This window comes from Leucopleurus acutus (assembly GCF_964270905.1).
Source record: "Leucopleurus acutus genome assembly, chromosome: 2".
In the NCBI taxonomy this organism is placed as follows: domain Eukaryota; kingdom Metazoa; phylum Chordata; class Mammalia; order Artiodactyla; family Delphinidae; genus Leucopleurus; species Leucopleurus acutus.
Genome location: NC_139143.1, coordinates 98,148,709 through 98,168,735, shown reverse-complemented (window position 1 = coordinate 98,168,735; position 20,027 = coordinate 98,148,709). Strand labels below are relative to the sequence as shown.

The 20,027-nt window shown below is 38.7% G+C and overlaps 1 protein-coding gene and 1 pseudogene across 2 annotated transcripts in view; both read left to right on the top strand.

Moving 5' to 3' along the window:
• Positions 1-20,027, top strand: part of EEIG2 (EEIG family member 2) — a 104,663-nt gene that overhangs the window by 37,161 nt on the left and 47,475 nt on the right. The window contains exon 2 of the mRNA XM_082834345.1: positions 11,651-11,771. Within this exon, the coding sequence (XP_082690471.1) occupies positions 11,651-11,771 (121 nt within the window). The remainder of the gene's footprint in view (positions 1-11,650; positions 11,772-20,027) is intronic.
• LOC309958101 (pleiotropic regulator 1-like) lies at positions 18,086-19,154 on the top strand (annotated as a pseudogene). Its single transcript has one exon. The product of its transcript is annotated as a pleiotropic regulator 1-like (transcript).

The following is a 20,027-nucleotide window of genomic DNA, read 5'->3' as shown; positions in this document are numbered from 1 at the left end:
TTTCTTGATTTCACTTTCAGATTTTTCATCATTAGTGTGTAGGAATGCAAGAGATTTCTGTGCATTAATTTTGTATCCTGCTACTTTACCAAATTCATTGATTAGCTCTAGTAGCTTTCTGGTAGCATCTTAGGATTCTCTATGTATAGGATCATGTCATCTGCAAACAGTGACAGCTTTACTTCTTCTTTATCGATTTGGATTCCTTTTATTTCCTTTTCTTCCCTGATTGCTGTGGCTAAAACTTCCAAAACTCAGTTGAATAAGAGTGGTGAGAGGGGGCAGCCTTGTCTTGTTACTGATCTTAGTGGAAATGCTTTCAGTTTTTCACCATTGAGGGCGATGTCGGCTGTGGGTTTGTCATATATGGCCTTAACTATGTTGAGGAAAGTTCCCTCTATGCCTACTTTTTGCAGGGTTTTTATCATAAATGGGTGTTGAATTTTGTCGAAAGCTTTCTCTGAATGTATTGAAATGACCATATGGTTTTTCTCCTTCAATTTGTTAATATGGTGTATCACGTTGATTGATTTGCATATATTGAAGAATCCTTGCATTCCTGGAATAAAGCAGCCTTGATCGTGGTGTATGATCCTTTTAATGTGCTGTTGGATTCTTTTTGCTAGTATTTTGTCGAGGATTTTTGCATCTGTGTTCCTCAGTGATATTGGCCTATAGTTTTCTTTCTTTGTGACATCCTTGTCTGGTTTTGGTATCAGGGTGATGGTGGCCTCATAGAATGAATTTGGGAGTGTTCCTCCCTCTGCTATATTTTGGAAGAGTTTGAGAAGGATAGGTGTTAGCTCTTCTCTAAATGTTTGATAGAATTCACGTGTGAAGCCATCTGGTCCTGGGCTTTTCTTTCTTGGAAGATTTTTTTATCACAGTTTCAATTTCAGTGCTTGTGATTGATCTGTTCATATTTTCTATTTCTTCCTGATTCAGTCTTGGCAGGTTGTGCATTTCTAAGAATTTGTCTGTTTCTTCCAGGTTGTCCATTTTATTGGCATAGAGTTGCTTACAGTAATCTCTCGTGATCTTTTGTATTTCTGCAATGTCAGTTGTTACTTTTCCTTTTTCATTTGTAATTCTATTGATTTGAGTCTTCTCCCCTTTTTTGTTGATGAGTCTGGCTAAAGGTTTAGCAATTTTGTTTATTTTCTCAAAGAACCAGCTTTTAGTTTTATTGATCTTTGCTATCATTTCCTTCATTTCTTTTAAATTTATTTCTGATCTGATTTTTATGATTTCTTTCCTTCTGCTAACTTTAGGGTCTTTTTGTTCTTCTTTCCCTAATTTCTTTAGGTGCAAGGTTAGGTTGTTTATTCGAGATGTTTCCTGTTTCTTAAGGTAGGATTGTATTGCTGTAAACTTCCCTCTTAGAACTGCTTTTGCTGCATCCCATAGGTTTTGGGTCGTCGTGTCTCCATTGTCATTTGTTTCTAGGTATTTTTTAATTTCCTCTTTGTTTTCCTCAGTGATCACTTCATTATTAAGTAGTGTATTGTTTAGCCTTCATGTGTTTGTATTTACAAATCTTTTCCTATAATTGATATCTAGTCTCATAGCGTTGTGGTCGGAAAAGATACTTGATACAATTTCAATTTTCTTAAATTTACCAAGGCTTGATTTGTGACCCAAGATATGATCTATCCTGGAGAATGTTCCATGAGCACTTGAGAAAAAGGTGTATTCTGTTGTTTTTGGATGGAATGTCCTATAGATATCAATTAAGTCCATCTTGTTTAATGTATCATTTAAAGCTTGTGTTTCCTTATTTATTTTCATTTTGGATGATCTGTCCATTGGTGAAAGTGGGGTGTTAAAGTCCCCTACTATGAATGTGTTACTGTCGATTTCCCCTTTTGTGGCTGTTAGTATTTGCCTTATGTATTGAGGTGCTCCTATGTTGGGTGCATAAATATTTACAATTGTTATATCTTCTTCTTGGATCAATCCCTTGATCATTATGCAGTGTCCTTCTTTGTCTCTTGTAATAGTCTTTATTTTAAAGTCTATTTTGTCTGATATCAGAATTGCTACTCCAACTTTCTTTTGGTTTCCATTTGCATGGAATATCTTTTTCCATCCCCTTACTTTCAGTCTGTATGTGTCTCTAGGTCTCAAGTGGGTCTCTTGTAGACAACATATATATGGGTCTTGTTTTTGTATCCATTCAGCCAATCTGTGTCTTAGGTGGGAGCATTAGTCCATTTACACTTAAGGTATTTATCGATATGTATGTTTCTATTCCCATTTTCTTAATTGTTTTGGGTTCTTTATTGTAGGTCTTTTCCTTCTCTTGTGTTTCTAGCCTGGAGAAGTTCCTTTAGCATTTGTTGTAAAGCTGGTTTGGTGGTGCTGAACTCTCTCAGTTTTTGCTTGTCTGTAAAGGTTTTAATTTCTCCATCAAATCTGAATGAGATTCTTGCTGGGTAGAGTAATCTTGGTTGCAGGTTTTTCTCCTTCATCACTTTAAATATGTCCTGCCAGTCCCTTCTGGCTTGCAGAGTTTCTGCTGAAAGATCAGCTGTTAACCTTATGGGGATTCCCTTGTGTGTTATTTGTTGTTTTTCCCTTTTTTGCTGCTTTTAATATGTTTTCTTTGTATTTAATTTTTGACAGTTTGATTAATGTGTGTCTTGGCGTATTTCTTCTTGTATTTATCCTGTATGGGACTCTCTGTGCTTCCTGGACTTGATTAACTATTTCCTTTCCCATATTCGGGAAGTTTTCAACTATAGTCTCTTCAAATATTTTCTCAGTCCCTTTCTTTTTCTCTTCTTCTTCTGGAACCCCTATAATTCGCATGTTGGTGCATTTAATGTCCCACAGGTCTCTGAGACTTTCCTCAGTTCTTTTCATTCTTTTTTCTTTATTCTGCTCTGCAGTAGTTATTTCCACTATTTTATCTTCCAGGTCACTTATCCGTTCTTCTGCCTCAGTTATTCTGCTATTGATCCCATCTAGAGTATTTTTAATTTCATTTATTGTGTTGTTCATCGTTGCTTGCCTCATCTTTAGTTCTTCTAGGTCCTTGTTAAATGTTTCTTCCATTTTGTCTATTCCATTTCCAAGATTTTGGATCATCTTTACTATCATTATTCTGAATTCTTTTTCAGGTAGACTGCCTATTTCCTCTTCATTTGTTAGGTCTGGTGGGTTTTTATCTTGCTCCTTCATGTGCTGTGTGTTTTTCTGTCTTCTCATTTTGCTTATCTTCCTGTGTTTGGGGTCTCCTTTTTGCAGGCTGCCAGTTCGTAGTTCCTGCTGTTTTTGCTATCTGTCCCCAGTGGCTAAGGTTGGTTCAGTGGGTTGTGTAGGCTTCCTGGTGGAGGGGACTAGTGCCTGTGTTGTGATGGATGAGGCTGGATCTTGTCTTTCTGGTGGGCAGGTCCACGTCTGGTGGTGTGTTTTGTGGTGTCTGTGGACTTATTATGATTTTAGGCAGCCTCTCTGCTAATGGGTGGGGTTGTGTTCCTGTCTTGCTAGCTGTTTGGTATAGGGTGTCCAGCACTGTAGCTTGCTGGTGGTTGAGTGAAGCTGGGTGTTGGTGTTGAGTTGGAGATCTCTGGGAGATTTTCGCCGTTTGATATTACATGGAGCTGGGTGGTCTCTTGTGGACCAGTGTCCTGAAGTTGGCTCTCCCACCTCAGAGGCACAGCACTGACTCCTGGCTGCAGCACCAAGAGCCTTTCATCCACACGGCTTATGTAATTAAAAATCCACTGGACACTTTAGAAGCCCAAGCAGCTCATGATGCAGCTTTCCAGTAGCAGTCTTCAATTCCACAACACGAAGAAATTTCAGTGTGGATGCTCCAACTTCATTAGGGACACTTCACATATAAGGGTTCTACATCTTGAAACATTCTGCAATGGATTCTCTTGCGACGTGGTTAACTCTCTCTTGTTCTTAAACTCCAAAGCCAAGGATACGATGTACACAAGTCCAGAGGGTTTTCCTTGACTCCCCCCCGCCTTCAGCTGGGCTGACTTTTCCTTCCAGAGGGCTCAGGAGAGGGGTGGCAGTTTAAAAGCCCTCACACTGGAGGTGCCTCTAAATCTTCATGCCTTCATTTCACACAAAAGTCGATTCAGCTGTCTTCATGGGACAGCTCTCTTACGTGGCTCTCCTCTAAGTGATGCTTCTAGGTATTCGCCCTCCTTTCTCTTGTGACTGTGCTTTCTTGGAGTCCTTTGATTTCAGCCTCCTTGGGTGGCGCCAGTCTCCTCGAAGTGAACACTGCGATGGCGAGTCCTCTGCACGTGCTGGTGACACACCTTGTGGCCTCCTCCCTGTCCGCCATGCGCCAGAACCGCGACCCGTTGGAGCAGCTCTAGGAGCTGAAGCGGGTCAGGATCACAGATGGAGAGAGCGTGGTCATTGCCCTGAGGGTGGACACAGGCTGGCAGCCGTGCGGGTGGAGGGCATCCAGAACCGACGGCCGGGAGAGCTCTTCTTACTTGAATATCAACTCCGTGGTGCCCACAGGAAACACTCTTACTGAGGATTTTTGCATCTATCTTTACCAGGGATATTGGCCTGTAGTTTTATTTTCTTGTGGTGTTTTTGTCTGGCTTTGGTATCAGGATGCTGCTGCTTATAAAATGAGTTTCAAAGTGTTCCCTCTTTTCTGTTTTTTGGAAAAGTTTAAGAAGGATTGGTATTCCTCTTTGAGTATTTGGTAAAATTCACCCATGAAGCTAGCTGGTCCTGGGTTTTTTTTTGTAGAGAGGTTTTTGATTACTGACTCAATCTCCTTATTTTTTATTGGTCTGTTCAGGTTTTCTTTTTCTTCTTGATTGTTTTGATAAGTTGTGTATTTCTAGGAATTTATTGATTTCTTCTGGGTCATCCAGTATATTGGCATGTAATTGTTCCTAATAGCCCCTTATGGTCCTTTTTATTTCTGAAGCATCTGTTGTAATATCTCCACTTTCATTTCTGGTTTTATTTGAGTCTTCTCTCTTTTTTCAAATTTATCTAGCCAAGGGTTTGTTGATTTTGTTTACTTTTTATATAGGCAACTCTTATTTTTGTTGATTTTTTCCTATTGCTTTTCTATTTGATTTATGTCCTCTATAATCTTTATTATTTCCTTCAGTCTTCTAACTTTATGCTTAGTTTCTTCTTCTTCAGGTTTTGAGGTATAAAGGTAGGTTTATGTGAGATCTTTCTTTTTTAATGGAAGTGTTTATTGCTGTAAAGTTAGTATGCTTTTTCTACAATCCATAAGTTTTGGTATGTTGTGGTTTTGTTTTTATTTGTCTTGAGATATTTTTTTAATTCCCTTTTGATTTATTCTTTGAACAATGGTTGTTCAGGGGTATGTTGTTTAGTTTCAACATATTTATGAATTTCCCCATCTTCTTACTGTTATTGGTATATAGTTTCATTCCATTGTGGATGGAAAAGATACTTGGAGTGATTTAGATCTCGTTAAATCTGTTGACTTCTTTTGACCTAACTTGTGATTGATCCTGAAGAATGTTCGGTGTGCACTTGAGAAAAACATGTATTCTTCTGCTGATAGATTGAAAGTTCTGTATATATCTGTTAAGTCCATTGGTCCCATAGTGTTGTCCAGTTCTGTTTCCTTGCTGATTTTCTGTCTGGATGATCGATCCATTATAGTGAGTGAGATATTGAAGTCTTCTGGCAGGAGAAGGTCTTTACCTGCCAAAACCAGTCTGTAAAGACTGGAAGAGGTGTCTTCTCTTTCAAACGCACAGACACCATGCAAGACTACACGGATCACAAAGAGTCAGGTAAACATGATATCACCAAAGGAAATTAATAAATCTAGTACCAACTGCAGTGCAGGCCTGCCTTCTCAAAGCAGCCCTCCTTAGTATTTGGGCTCCATCAGAGTGTCACAGCCTCCTACCTGGACCCCAAGGTTCCCACAAAGCCACTTTTGTTTGTGGATGTCTGCCAAATAGTTTTTTCTGTAAGAGGATGAGGGCTAGGAACCTCTTACTCTGTCTTGCTTCATACAGTAATTTTAAATGAGGAGAACAGGACTGTGGGATTCCTGGAGCACCTACCATGATGAGAATAACATTTGAATTTTACAGATTCCTTTATTTGGGAATGATCAGTCTTAGGCTATATCAATTAGGATTTGGTTAAGCTGCATATAACAAAACCCCAGATAAGCATTTTAAATAATAAGGTGTAAGTTTGGAGGGAGACAGGGCTGCATGATTATTGGGACCCATCTTTCTTCTGTCTCTGTGCACTATCATCACATTGCTTTTCCTCAAGGTAACCTTATGGTCCAAGATGGCCGTTGACACTCTAACTGTTGTCATTACAGTTTTCTAGGTAGAGGAAGGAAGTAAAGAGGAAAGGTAAAAGGACATATCTTAACTATATTTCTTTTCTTGTGTCTTTCTAGAAGTTATACCCAGTAACTTCCATTTATATCATTGGCTTGTACTCAATCCCATGGCTACCCCAAGCTGCAAGGAAGAATGGGAAAATGCAGTCTTTTAACTGGACACATTGCCATTCTGAATAAAATCAGGTTTCTGTTTGTTTTGGTTTTTGTTTCTTTTAGATTTTTTTTTTAATGTGGACAATTTTTTTTTTTGAGTCTTTACTGAATTTGCTACAATATTGCTTCTGTCTTATGCTTTGGTTTTTTTGGCCATGAGGCATGTAGGATCCTAGCTCCCTGACCAGGGATCGAACCCATACCCCTTGCACTGGAAGGCAAAGTCTTAACCACTGGACCGCCAGGGAAGTCCCAGGTTTCTGTTTTTACAGAAGAGACAAGACTGGATATTGGATAAGCAACTGGCAATCTCTATCACATATGCACCTGGGCAATCCATTGACTAGTTTAGCTAACTAGTTAAGCTGGTGGGTAACCAGCCTACTGGTGAGTACCATTATGGACAGCGGTCAGAGGCCTAAAGCCTTTCCTAGAGACTAAGAATTCTAGGTGGAGATTGCTAGTAAATTGGTGGATATATTAATCCAATGACTAAAGTAGAAGACTTCAAATTTATATATTCTCAGTGTATACATAGTAGTTAAGGCCATAAAAGTAAAAAGAAAAGAAAGCTAGAGATAGAGACATCAACATTTTAAGTGGTGGACATCAGCATTTTCAGGTGATAGAAGAAACTGAGAAGAACTAGTCACAGAAGTAGAAAGGGACTAGAGTATTTCCAGAACATATAAGAGGAGTCAACTACGATAATAAAAAAGAACTCATTGGATTTGGCACTTAATTGTTCACTGGTGAGCAGTTTCAGGGGAGTGGTGGAGGACAGGAGCCTGAGTGAGGGCATGGAAAAGTAACTAAGAGGTGAGGAAATGGAAGGAAATTGTCTACACTGTAGAAGGTCTTCAAATTCCAGTTCCAAACAAGTCACTGACTTTCTCCTTTTCTTTTATCTATAAAATGGAGCTAATAGTACCTTCCTCATAACGTTGTTTTGAGGTCTCAATGAGTTAATACATGTAAAGTATTTACAACAATGCCTGTTGTATAATAAGCACTCAATAAATGCTGTCATTGTTGTCGTCATGATCTTCAAAGAGCTTGGGTCTGAAGGGAAAGAGGATGGTAGTAAGTAGATGGGAACACATAGGGTTATAGAAGCATACTCTTTTCCCTTAAGATTTAACATTATATCCTTTATGAAAACTTATTCTTTACCTCTATTCTATACTATGATATCAATTATCTACCTGTATTTGTACTGGTAAAGTTTTTTAATCTCTTGTTTCTTCCCAAGTCTACCAGACTTAATGTTGCCTTCCTCCACTCTCTAGCCAAACTAGACCAATGTTTCTGTAGATACTCCTTTCCTACTTATGTGTTTTTTTGTTTGTTTGGGGTTTTGGGTTTTTTTTTTTTGCAGTATGTGGGCCTCTCACTGTTGTGGCCTCTCCTATTGCGGAGCACAGGCTCCGGACGTGCAGGCTCAGTGACCATGGCTCATGGGCCCAGCCGCTCCATGGCATGTGGGATCTTCCCGGACCAGGGCACGAACCCTTGTCCCCTGCATCGGCAGGTGGACTCTCAACCACTGCACACCAGGGAAGCCCTACTTATGTGTTTTTTAAAGAAAAACACCTACATATGAAGTTTGCTTGATTTCTCTTATTTTCATTACTCAGGCCAAAGCTGCCCTCCATTTGTGATAGCATATACCATTTGGTATGTAAAGGCTGCTACATTATAAGGGCATTTTAAACTAGGTAAAAATCTACAGATGTATTTCTGTAATTAGTATTGCTGAGGAATTGTTTCACAAAGTAATGAAAAGGAGCAGAATATAAAGCAAAGTTTTAGGGTTTTGCACTGAGTATTAATGGATTTTTTTATACTTATGACATAATTTCTAGAATAATTGGCTGAAAAACGTTTTAAGATACCATTTAATTTTCATATATTAGCCAATAAAGAAGGTTCTTGGGTTGTTTTTTTTAAGCAGTTAGAAAAAAATGGCTTGCAATGTTATATACTTTTGTTCCCATTTTCAGATTATTCAATACTAGACAACTTTTTAAATTTGGTTTTTATTTTAACCAAGTTATAAATACATATAGTTTATTTTTTTGTTTGGCTTTTTTCTGGCCATGCCATGCGGCATTCAGGACCTTAGTTCCCCAACTAGGGATAGAACCCATGCCCCCTGCATTGGGAACATGGAGTCTTAACCACTGGACCTCCAGGAAAGTCCCTAAACGTATATAGTTTAGAGTCTAAGTTCTACAAGGTATATTGTGGAAAATTGCAGTCCCCAGCCACTTCCCTGTTTTTCACATGGCCTGACAGGGAAGGAGCAGGAGAAAAATACACCAACTTCTCTCTCCTGCGCTCCATCTTTGCGTTGTTTGTCCCTTTAGCACATGCAGAGGCAGAGGGCAGGGGAGCCTGGTTGATATAGTCCATAAAAGCCAGCCTCCTGGGCCACAGCAAAGGGCAGAGTGGATCTGGAATCACAAACAGAATATCAAGCCCAGTAGTTTTGTTTTCCATGAGTACTTTTTAGTTTCCCGTATGTTCCTTTTTTAAAATTTAACAGCGTCCTATTCCTGTATGGTAGATGTACTTTCTTTCTCTCTGAGAATCTTTTCTTCTTCCAGCATAGACTTTGTTTTCTTCAAGTTGCTTTTTGCTCTTTTTTTATCTCTGTCTTTCATATTAAGATAAGTGTCTGCTCATTTACTACGAAGCACTAAAAGTTAATTAGCTTTGTGCATATGGCGGGTGCTCATTGATTCAGATTTTCACTGTAGATTGTTTTGTTGGGAACCCTCAACATCCGTCTCATTTTCTTTGGGGCTGATTGGCTTCCCCAGGGAATATTCTTTCCGCATCTTGAAGAATATGCCCTGGCTCCAGCATTCTGAGGAGGCAGGTTAAGGGAGAAGATTGGAGGCTTCAGCATTCAGTGAGTCATCTTTAATCCACCTCCCCCAATATGGTCATGCTATCATGCCATTTTCAATACCTTGCCCTCAAGTCAGGTGTTTCAGAGATCCCTTTGTCTTACCTTGTCAGGAGAATGATCTCAGTCTTCTGCAGGGGTCACAGGATCTGAGGTTCTGTTTCTAAAACAGTTTTCAATCAATCCTTCTGCCTTTTGGGCTTCCTTCATTCTACTTCAAGACCAATTTTAGATTCCTTCTCATGGCTTTCATTATTACCAGCTTAAGGTTCAGCTTTCTTCAGTTTGCTTAATCACTTATCACTTGTCTGTCCCTGTCCACTTCTTTTTGTCTCCTGTCTGGTTCTCTTTGTCCTTGGTGATGGTGACTTCAAATTTTTTTTTTTTTTAAATTTAGAAGATTTTGGGGAGGGAGCAGAGGCTAATACAGGTACCCAAACTGCCATCCTTAACCAGAAGTTTTAATGTAATTTTATCAGAAAAGTAAAATAACAGGTTTTTTTTTTTTTTTTTACTGTTATCTCTGATTCTTGATCATTATATCGGTGGTCTCAGTAACAGGAACAGCAAAGTGCCTTGAAGCCCAGCATACTCTTGAAGGGTCCAGGAGTACTGGGACATTGTTATATCTGCATACCTTTTTGGGGAAGCTTCAGAGGCCATGGCTGATGTCTTGACCCAAGTCTTGAGGCCAAGAGAGAGAAACAAAAATAAAAAAAGTTCTGGTTTTATTTTTTCTTGCTTGTTATTTTCATTATTATTCAATGATTTTTTTTTAATTCACTATTTTTGAGTGTACAGGTTAGCTACTTCTCATCTTACTGTGGATGCCTTAGGTTGCCTGACAAACACCTTCAGATCTGTCCTTTGCCAAACAACTCTCAATCTGCCTGTGTTGTGACCATACAGATAAATTGCACCCCTGCTGGATTGCTAGGGAAACTCCCCTAGGAACACATATACATTCTTGTCATATCATAATTCATTAAATCACCTAAAGCTTCCTAATGAAAAAAAAAAAGCTAAAGTTATGACAGTTAAACCTATGATAAAACACACACCCTCCTCTCTGTTTGCATGTCTGTTTACATGTATATAAGTAAACATGCGTGCACGTACCACACACAAACACATACTTGGTTTTTAAATTATATTTGTTTTTGCACTTCTTGTTCTTGGATTTCTGTGCATTGATGAAGAAATCCATAAAACCAGATTGATTTGTCCCAATACAAACTCATTTTATTCACTGAGGCAGCTACTAAGTTGACTCCCTGTCACATTCACCGTCCTCAGCCTTTATCTAAACTTACAGCTCGCCCATCAGCTACTATCAATCATCCTGTAGAAGTAACCTCATCTATTACTTTCCTAAGAAAATGAAAACTAACCTGGGCTCTCTTGCCTTTCCGTTTTGCTTTCTCCAGCTTTGTCTTTATTTTTGCCCACTGCCTTTCTTTTCTTCTGATGTTAGAGGAATAATTATCCTTCCTTTCTAAGGGAATGGTAGAGGGAACAGCATGTACAGAGGCCTGGAAACTTGAAAGAGCAGAGTTGTTGGACAAAATAGACAAGTGGACTTTTGAGTTAAATGAGCCTAGTTTAAATGCTAGTTATGCTACTTCCTACCTAAATGACCTAGAGTTATCTTCTCTCCTTGTGCTTCAGTTTCCTTACCTGTAAAGTGAGGATAATGCCAGCTACCTCCTAGGGTTGTTGTGAGATTAAATAGCATGTGGTAAACTGTCCATAAATGGTAGCTGCTGTTGCTCTTATGGCTGGAATAGGAGTGAAACTGTGACAGTAGCTCATTTTAGAATAAGTATTGTTCATATTTCTGTCTCTTACACTAAGTAAACTGTAAGCCATATAACGTTAGACACACTGTCATTCTGATCTTCGTATTTTAATCACCTAGCACATACTCATCACATCTAATACAAATGTGTAGTGTGTGTTGAATGAATGAATAGTGAAGCATCAGTTTATATTGATTAAATTGATAAGTAAATTCACTTTTTTTTCAGTTTCCTGTGGATAATAAAACTTTCTAAAGATTTTCAGATCACATTGTTAGGAATTTGTTTTCTTCAAGTTTCATTGTTTCCAAATACTGGTTTTTAATATGTCATGTTTGCATTACAGACTTGAGTGAAAGAGTGTGTGTGCTTTTTATTTTTTAACATGTCATCAATACTAGTTAATTAACTGGTTCTTTTTTTTTTTTCCCTCAGGGAGGTGGTGCAAGCAAACTGTGTTCACTGGAGAAAGAAGTTCTCATTTATGTGCAAAATGAGTGCAAGCGCCGCCACAGGCATCCTAGACCCTTGTATCTACAGAGTATCTGTGAGGAAGGTACAAAAACAGCCTAGTACTTCTCCCCTTTCAGAAACCATGATAAGTTCCATAGTCACTGACTCACTTTATTTAGCTGTACTTTATTGTTAGAACTGTTATATGTAATTTCGCTTCACACTTGCAGCATAATTTAAATTACTATGACAAATATGAGGAATCTGAAGTTATAAATTAAAATATTATTCAAGAACCTTCATCTCATCATCACTGTACATATAATTATTTGTATTAGTTTGGGGACTGTAAATGTCTCCATCCGGCCATTCATTAAGTCTCTCTTCTTTATTAGGCACTGGTTTTAGGGACTTTACGTATTTTGTGTCTAATAACAACCCTGAAGATATGTGTTATTTTTTCCATTTTCAGGAAAACCAAGGCTTAGAGAGGTTGTTACTTGCCCAAATTCACTTAGCTAATAACTGACAAAGTAGGAACTCAAGCACAAATCTTTCTGATTCTAAGTCCATGTTTTCTTTTTTATATAGTTCCTTTTCCACTTATTAAGTGGAAGCATATTACCAATAATCTAAAAAAATTGCAATCTCAGATTGTTTCAACTTAATATATATCATATATATATCCTACCTCTTTGGGGTGAAAAAGAGAAATCCATTAGGAAGCCACTACTGGTGAATTAAACTACTTGCTTTAAAATGTAAACTTCATGTTTTACATTTTATATACATTTTTTAAATAGCCAAAGTAATAACATATACATGTTCAGAAATTAAATAGAGAACTATTTAGAATGAAAAGCAAGAGTCCCTTGCCTCATTCTTTTCCACTCCAGTTTTGCATCCTTCTGTATCGGATAAAAAGTTGTGTTTTTAGCTTTTTTATTCTGTTTTTTGAGTGAACTGATAGCACTATGATGTATATGATTGTATTTTAATTTCTCTTATACTGCTTAATTTACTCAGTTAAAATATATCACAAGCACATACATACGTTTTATAGGTTTTAAGCCTTTAATGAAAATAGACCTCTAAAATAGTCATTTGGAGCAGCAATAGTTGAATGGAGGCTTTTTTAAGGGAAGGATGGTGCTGTGAAAGTGTGTATGGCATCATATTGACCTGGGTTTGAATCCCAGATATATCATCTATTAACTGTGAAACCTTAAGCAGTTCTCCTGACTTATTTTTTGCGGTACGCGGGCCTCTTACTGTCGTGGCCTTTCCCGTTGTGGAGCGCAGGCTCAGCGGCCATGGCTCACGGGCCTAGCCACTCTGCAGCATGTGGGATCTTCCCGGACCAGGGCACGAACCTGTGTCCCCTGCATCGGCATGTGGACTCTCAACCACTGTGCCACCAGGGAAGCTCTCTCCTGACTTTTAAGAATCAGTTTTCCTCATCCAAATAAGGGTATAATAACTTCCTCATTGAGTTATTAGGATTAACCAAGATATAAGTAAATCATTCTACCTTCTTCCCTTGCTACCTTAATTCCTGCTGTGACTCTTACTTTGAAACTTTTTCTTTTTTTTTTATTGTAGCAAAATTGCTTTGCAATATTGTGTTAGTTTCTGCTGTACAATGAAGTGCATCAGCTATATGTATACATATATCCCCTCCCTCTTGGACCTCCCTCCCACCCCTACCATCCCACCCATCACAGAGCACCGAGCTGAGCTTCCTGTGCTATACAGCAGGTTCCCACTAGCTGTCTGTTTTACACATGGTAGTGTATTTATGTCAAACCTAATATCCCAATTCGTCCCACCCTCCCCTTCCCCCCGTGTCCACATGTTCATTCTGTACGTCTACGTCTCTATTCCTGCCCTACAAATAGGTTCATCTGTACCATTTTTCTAGATTCCACATACATGTGTTAATATACGATATTTGTTTTTCTCTTTCTATCTTACTTCACTCTGTATGACAGACTCTAGGTCCATCCACATCTCTACAAATGACCCAGTTTCATTCCTTTTTATGGCTGAGTAATATTCCATTGTATATATGTACCGCATCTTCTTTATCTGTTCATCTATTGTTGGACATTTAGGTTGTTTCCATGTCCTGGCTATTGTAAATAGTGCTGCAGTGAACATTGGGGTACATGTGTCCTTTTGAATTATGGTTTTCTCAGGGTATATGCCCAGTAGTGGGATTGCTGGGTCATATGGTAGTTCTATCTTTAGTTTTTTAGAAACCTTTTCTAAATGGAGTTTAAATCATGATTTTTGAAAGATGATCTGTCTTTGAATTTTAAGAAAAGGAAAATATGTAACCAATTTATGGTAGAGGATAACTCAGAATTCCTTTTTTAACTTTTCTTTTTTTTTTTTTGCTACTTAAGGTAGGGCTTATTCAACTGAAATAAACCAGTTCTTCAGACTATAATGGTTTGGTGTATTAGTTAAGGCATATATGATAAGTTGCTAAAACAGAGACCCAAATATGCAATAACTTAAACAAAATAGAAGTGTATGTCTCTCTAGGGTAGTAGCCAAGGGATCCAGAGCTGGTAGAGCAGCTCTGCCATCTTCACTCTATGGTGCCCATTTTTAGATCCAAGGAAGTTGCTCTAGTCTTGTTATCTCTCCACCAGTGAGAATGAAGAAAAAGCCACATGAGAACAAATGTATTCCTTTTTAGTACGTGACTCAAAAGTGGTGCTAATGGCTTTTGCTCATGTCCTACTGGTTAGAACTTAGCTATGTGATCGTGACAAACTGGAAGAAAAGCTGTGAATGTAGTTTCTAACCGAGTGGCTGTCAGATTCCAACACTGAAGAAGGAGAGAAGAGATATTGGTGAACCACTAGCATTCTCTTACCATGCTTGGTAAATGGAAATATTTACTGAACTTACTCTACCTATCCTATCTAATTATTATGTAAAAGTGAGAACCCATAAAGCAAATTTAGTAAAGTCAACTGTATAAATACTTTCTGCATTGCAAAAAATACCTTAAGATATAATATTTAACCAAATATCTGGGCACCCCATGACCCAGTCAAGTTGACACATAAAATTAACTGTCACAGACCTGAAAGTTAAAAAGCCCTTTGTTAGATCACTAGGGCTGCTGTAACAAAGCACCACAACCTGGGTGGCTTAACACAATTTATTGTCTTACAGTTCTGGAGGCCAGAAGTCCAAAATCAAGGTGTCAGCAGGGCCATGCTCCCTCTGAAGACAAGGCTTTCCTTGACTTGTAGCTGTCTAGCTCCACTGCATGTCTATGTTCAGGTTTCCCATTTTTTATTAAGACACCAGTCATATTGGATTAGGACTTCATTTTAACTTGATTACCTATGTAAAGACTCCTCTGTTTCCAAATAGGGTCATATTCTGAGGTACTGTGGGTTAAGATGTCAACATATTTTTGTGGGGAGCACAATTCACTCTGTAACAGGCACTAAGATTATAATAAACCTGGGGATTTATGCTTCTGAAATTAATGGACTGACTTGTTACAGGCCACCCTTCCCTCTGAGAACAACCAGAAAAGCTAGACAAAATATTAAAAATAGCTGCTTGAAGACATCAGAAGCTGCTTCAGTAAGGATTTAAGAGGCTTAGAATCATAGACCGGGGAAGCTTAAAGAGATGAGCCTGACATTTGGCATTGCTTTTACCCTCAAAGCATTTTCTCATTTGTAAGCAGTAGCTAAGGAGCTGAGCCAAAAGCAGTGATGGAGAGACTAAGAAGCTGAGCTAAGATTCTGGCAATTTTACAGGACTAAGGGGACAAAAATGGAGTCCAGGGCCCACCAGCAGAAGGAGCCTTGGTAAATACCCCAAGCTTTTAGTTGGGACTCTCTAAGCTTTAAGTTGGGACTCTCTTAGCTTTTAGTCTAAGACTCTCTAAGAGTTTCAGCCTAGAAGAAGGAGTGTAGTGGCTATAGATCAACCCTTACAAAAACTGAAATTCAGCTTCCAATCAGCTCAGTTGCTGCTTGGATGAAGGTTAACTCAATCCCTGACCTTACTACTTGCCAGAAGCAAATGTATCAATATATTTTATCTGGAGGAGAATAACATTACTCTGAGCCTAAAATTATTTCTTCAGGTTGTCACACACACACAGATTACCAAGCATACTAAAAGACATGACTACATGACCAAAATCAAAAGGAAAAATAGATAATAAAAACAGACCCATGGAAGATACAGATTTGGAGAAGATCTAAGACAGACTTTTTACAATAAGTGTAATTAGTCATCAATACAGGAAATCAGAGAACTTAAAACTATTTAAAAAATCAAATTGAATTCTAGAACTGAAAAATACAATAACTGATATTCAAAGCTAAGTAGATGAAACTAAATCTCAACAGATGTATTTAACAGCAGGTTTGTCACAACTGAAGAAAACCTTGGAAAATAAGACAAAGTAAAATATCTAGACCAAATCATGGAGAGAAAAAGGGTGGGATACACATAACAGAGTGTAAGACATGGGAAACAGTGTAAAGGTTTCTCTCTCTCTCTCTCTCTCTCTCTCTCACACACACACACACACACACACACACACATAAAATTGGAGCCCTAGAAGGAGATGTGAGAAATTGTGACTAAGGATCTTCTAAAACTGATGAAAGATACTGAGCCACAGATTCAAAAGTACCGTGAACCTCATGCAGGATAAACAACAAATATGACATGTTTAAAGATAGAAGACCAGCCTAGCTGGAACATGGAAAACATGGAAAGGGAAGTCCTTGATGAAGAGGTTGGAAGCACCGGATCAGGTAGAGCCTTATAGGAGTTTAGATTTTATTCCAATTAGATTTGGAATCAATTTGAGGATTTTAATAAGGAGAGACATGATCCTTTAAGATCACTTTTGCTGATCACTTTGTGATCTTTTAAGATGAAGGATGAATTACAGAGACCACTTAACTGATTGGAATAGTTCAGGTGAGGAATGCTTATGTTTTGGCATGGAGTTATAACAGTGGAGGTGGTATGATTCAGGATGTATTTTGGAGGTAGACTGCCACTAATGGATTGGATATAGTGAATGAGGGAAACTGAATTGAGAATAACTCTTAGACCTTTTGCCTGAGCATATGGGTCGATGATTGTGCTATTTATTGAAATGGCAAAAACTCAAAGTGGAGCAATTTTGGGGGCAGATAAATAGAGATCAGTAGGCCTGTCTTGGCCATGTTAAATTTGAGATGTCTATGTGACATCAAGTGGACATGTCATGTAGGCATTTAAAATACTACTCTCGGGAGAAGTTCAGACTAGAGATAAAGATTTGAGAGTCATCAGCATACAATTTTTATTTAAAGCCATAGACCTGAATGGGATAAACCAGGGAGAAAGTGTAGATAGAGAAGACAAGAGGCCTAGACCAAACACTTAGAGGTAGTATAAAAGTACTTAGCAGGTACAAGAAGGGAGGAAGAATTCATATATATCACTTCTTGTATACTTTTGGCCAGATCTTAGTTACACTGCCATAGTACAAAAAGCAAGTGGAAAATGTAGTCAGTTACTTTATTTTGGGTAGCCAATGCCCAACTAAAAATAGAGGATTCTATTATTATGGAGAGAGGGAGAATGGATAGTTGGGATACAACTAGCATTCTTTCCACAGAGGTTGAATAAAGGAGTAGGTCTTGCCAAGGACAGTGAGGAGAAGCCAGAGAGGTAGGAGTAAAACTAGGCAATGTTGCCACTTGGAAATTTAAAGAGCAAAATGGTATAAGGAAGGAGGCAGAGTGGCCAAGCCTGTCAAATACTGTTGTGAAATTAAGTAAGATAAGACAAAGCCTTTGGCTTTGATAAAAATGGAGATCATTGGCAATCCTTAGAGCCACTGCAGAGGGAAAAATGAGGGCAAAAGCCCAATTAGAGTAGATTGAATAGAGAGTGGGATACAGCATATTTGGGTAAATCTTTTGAAGAGTTTGGCTGTAAAGGGGAGCAAAGAAAAGAATTAGCCAGTAGAGACACGGATCACCTGGAGAAAGTTTTGTTTTGCTTTGTTTGATGAAAGGCACTATTAATGATGTGACAGTGACCTAATAAAGAAGGAAAATTTGGTAATTCGTAATGGAGTAGATCTGGTGGCATGGCCGCAGCCTCACTAAATGGGCAGGGAAGGGGAGGGATAACACATATTCACGAACAATAGAATTTACCATAGATTACTCTTCAGCTTATTTCAATTTGCCTCTTTAAAGATGGAAATGGTAGATAATGCGTTGTGTATCTGGTTTAGATAAGAGACAGCTCCATTCAGCAAACACATTTTTAAAAGTGAGTGAGGGAGAGCTGTGGCGGCGGTTTCCATCCTGTTGATGAGTGTTTCTTCCCTGCCGGAGCGACTACACACACCATGGCGTCATGGTCGAGGAGGTACAGAAACATTGTGTGCACACACTTGTGTTCAGGTTATTGAAGAGGACCCATGTCATGTTTGTGGCTGATAATGGAAAACCTGTGCCTTTGGATGAACAGTCACAAACGAGAAATGGCAATCAAGCTGCATAATGAGTATGGTCCTGTGTTGCATATGCCTACCTCAAAAGAAAATCTTAAAGAGAAAGGCCCTCAGAATGCATCAGATTCATATGGACACAAACAGTATCCTGCCAATCAAGGGCAAGAAGTTCAATGTTTGGTGACAGGTACACATCCATATCCACCAGGACCTGGGGTTGCTTTGACGGCGGACACTAAGATCCAAAGAATGCTGAGTGAATCAGCTGCACAGTCCTTAGCTGTGGCATTACCTACTTCCCAAGCCAGGGTCGATGCAAACCATAGTGCACCTGCTGGAGGTGAATACCGACACCCTGGGGCTTCTGACCAGTCACAACCTGCAGGGGCAGTTGTTATGGATGGTGACAATGCCAAGACCTCCACACTGATGGCTAAAAAAGCCCCTACAATGCCAAAACTTCAGTGGCACCCACCGTGGAAACTCTACAGAGTGATCAGTGGGCATCTTGCCTGGGTTTGATGTATTGCTGTGGAACCTGGAAATCAGTGGTTTGTTACTGGATCTGCTGACAGAACTATAAAGATCTGGGACTTGGCTAGTGGCAAGTTATAACTGTCATTAACTGGCTAGTGGCAAGTTAAAACGCACATCAGTACGGTGCGTGGTGTGATAGTGAACCCAAGGAGCGCATACCTGTTCTCCTGTGGAGAAGACAAACAAGTCACCTGCTGGGATCTTGAGTATAATAAGGTTATAAGGCACTGTCATGGACACCTGAGTACAGTATATGGTTTGTGTCTGCACCCAACAATCAACGTGCTGGTGACCTGTAGCCGAGACTCAACAGCACGGATTTGGGATGTGAGAACTAAAGCCAGCGTACACACGTTATCTGGACATACTAATGCAGTGAGGTGTCAAGCTGCATAACCACAAATTATTACTGGAAGTAATAACCTGGAGAAATAACTGGAGATACCAATGGACTTACTTGAAGCTATAGCAAGGGCTGCAGTCTTTTGTGAAGACTAAGTTTCTGATGCCTGTGCCTCTTTCTGGCATATACTGAGTTTTACAAACCCTGTCCTTAGCATCCTGATTCCCTATCAGGAAAGAAAATTTGTCACACTTCACTTTCTATAGTTAGAAAACAAAATTACAGGAACAATCAGTTTAAAATTTGTTTCAAATTAAGAAATTATACTGTAATTTTGAATAAGCATTTCCAAATATACATATCCCATCTTGCATGCTGTAGGTGGGGGAGTGTAGTTGTTACAACCTTTAGGAGGGTAGTTTTCCAGAATATACTGAAGATGCTTGGAATCTTTGGCTAACTCTTCATTAGAAATGAAATTACTAGGAAACTGCCTAATGGGAATAATCTGACAACTGTACGCAGCAAGTTTATTTCACCTTTGTCTTTAATTAAAACTAGCCCAGATGTCCTAACAATAAGGGACTGGTATAATAGATTATGGTATCTTCATGTAGTTTCTCTCCATTAAGAGTGAGAAATATCTCTGGAATAACATGTCCAAATTTTACTCTTATATAAAAAAGGAAGCTGTGCAAGCATTTTTTTTTTTTTGGAAGAGTAACTTGTTAATGCTCTAAAAAATAATGGAAAAGTAACACTACGTTGTTATCAGTGGCTTTGTGAGAGTGGGATTATGGGAGAACTTTCATGATTGGCTTTATTTATTTCTATAGTGTTTTAATTTTCTATAAGCATGTATTTTGTAAACTTAAAGGGAAAAAAACCCACAAGAAAAAAAAAAGTGAGTGAGGAGAGGAGGATTTGGCCCTAATTTTAATGGCAAACACATAATACAGAGTACC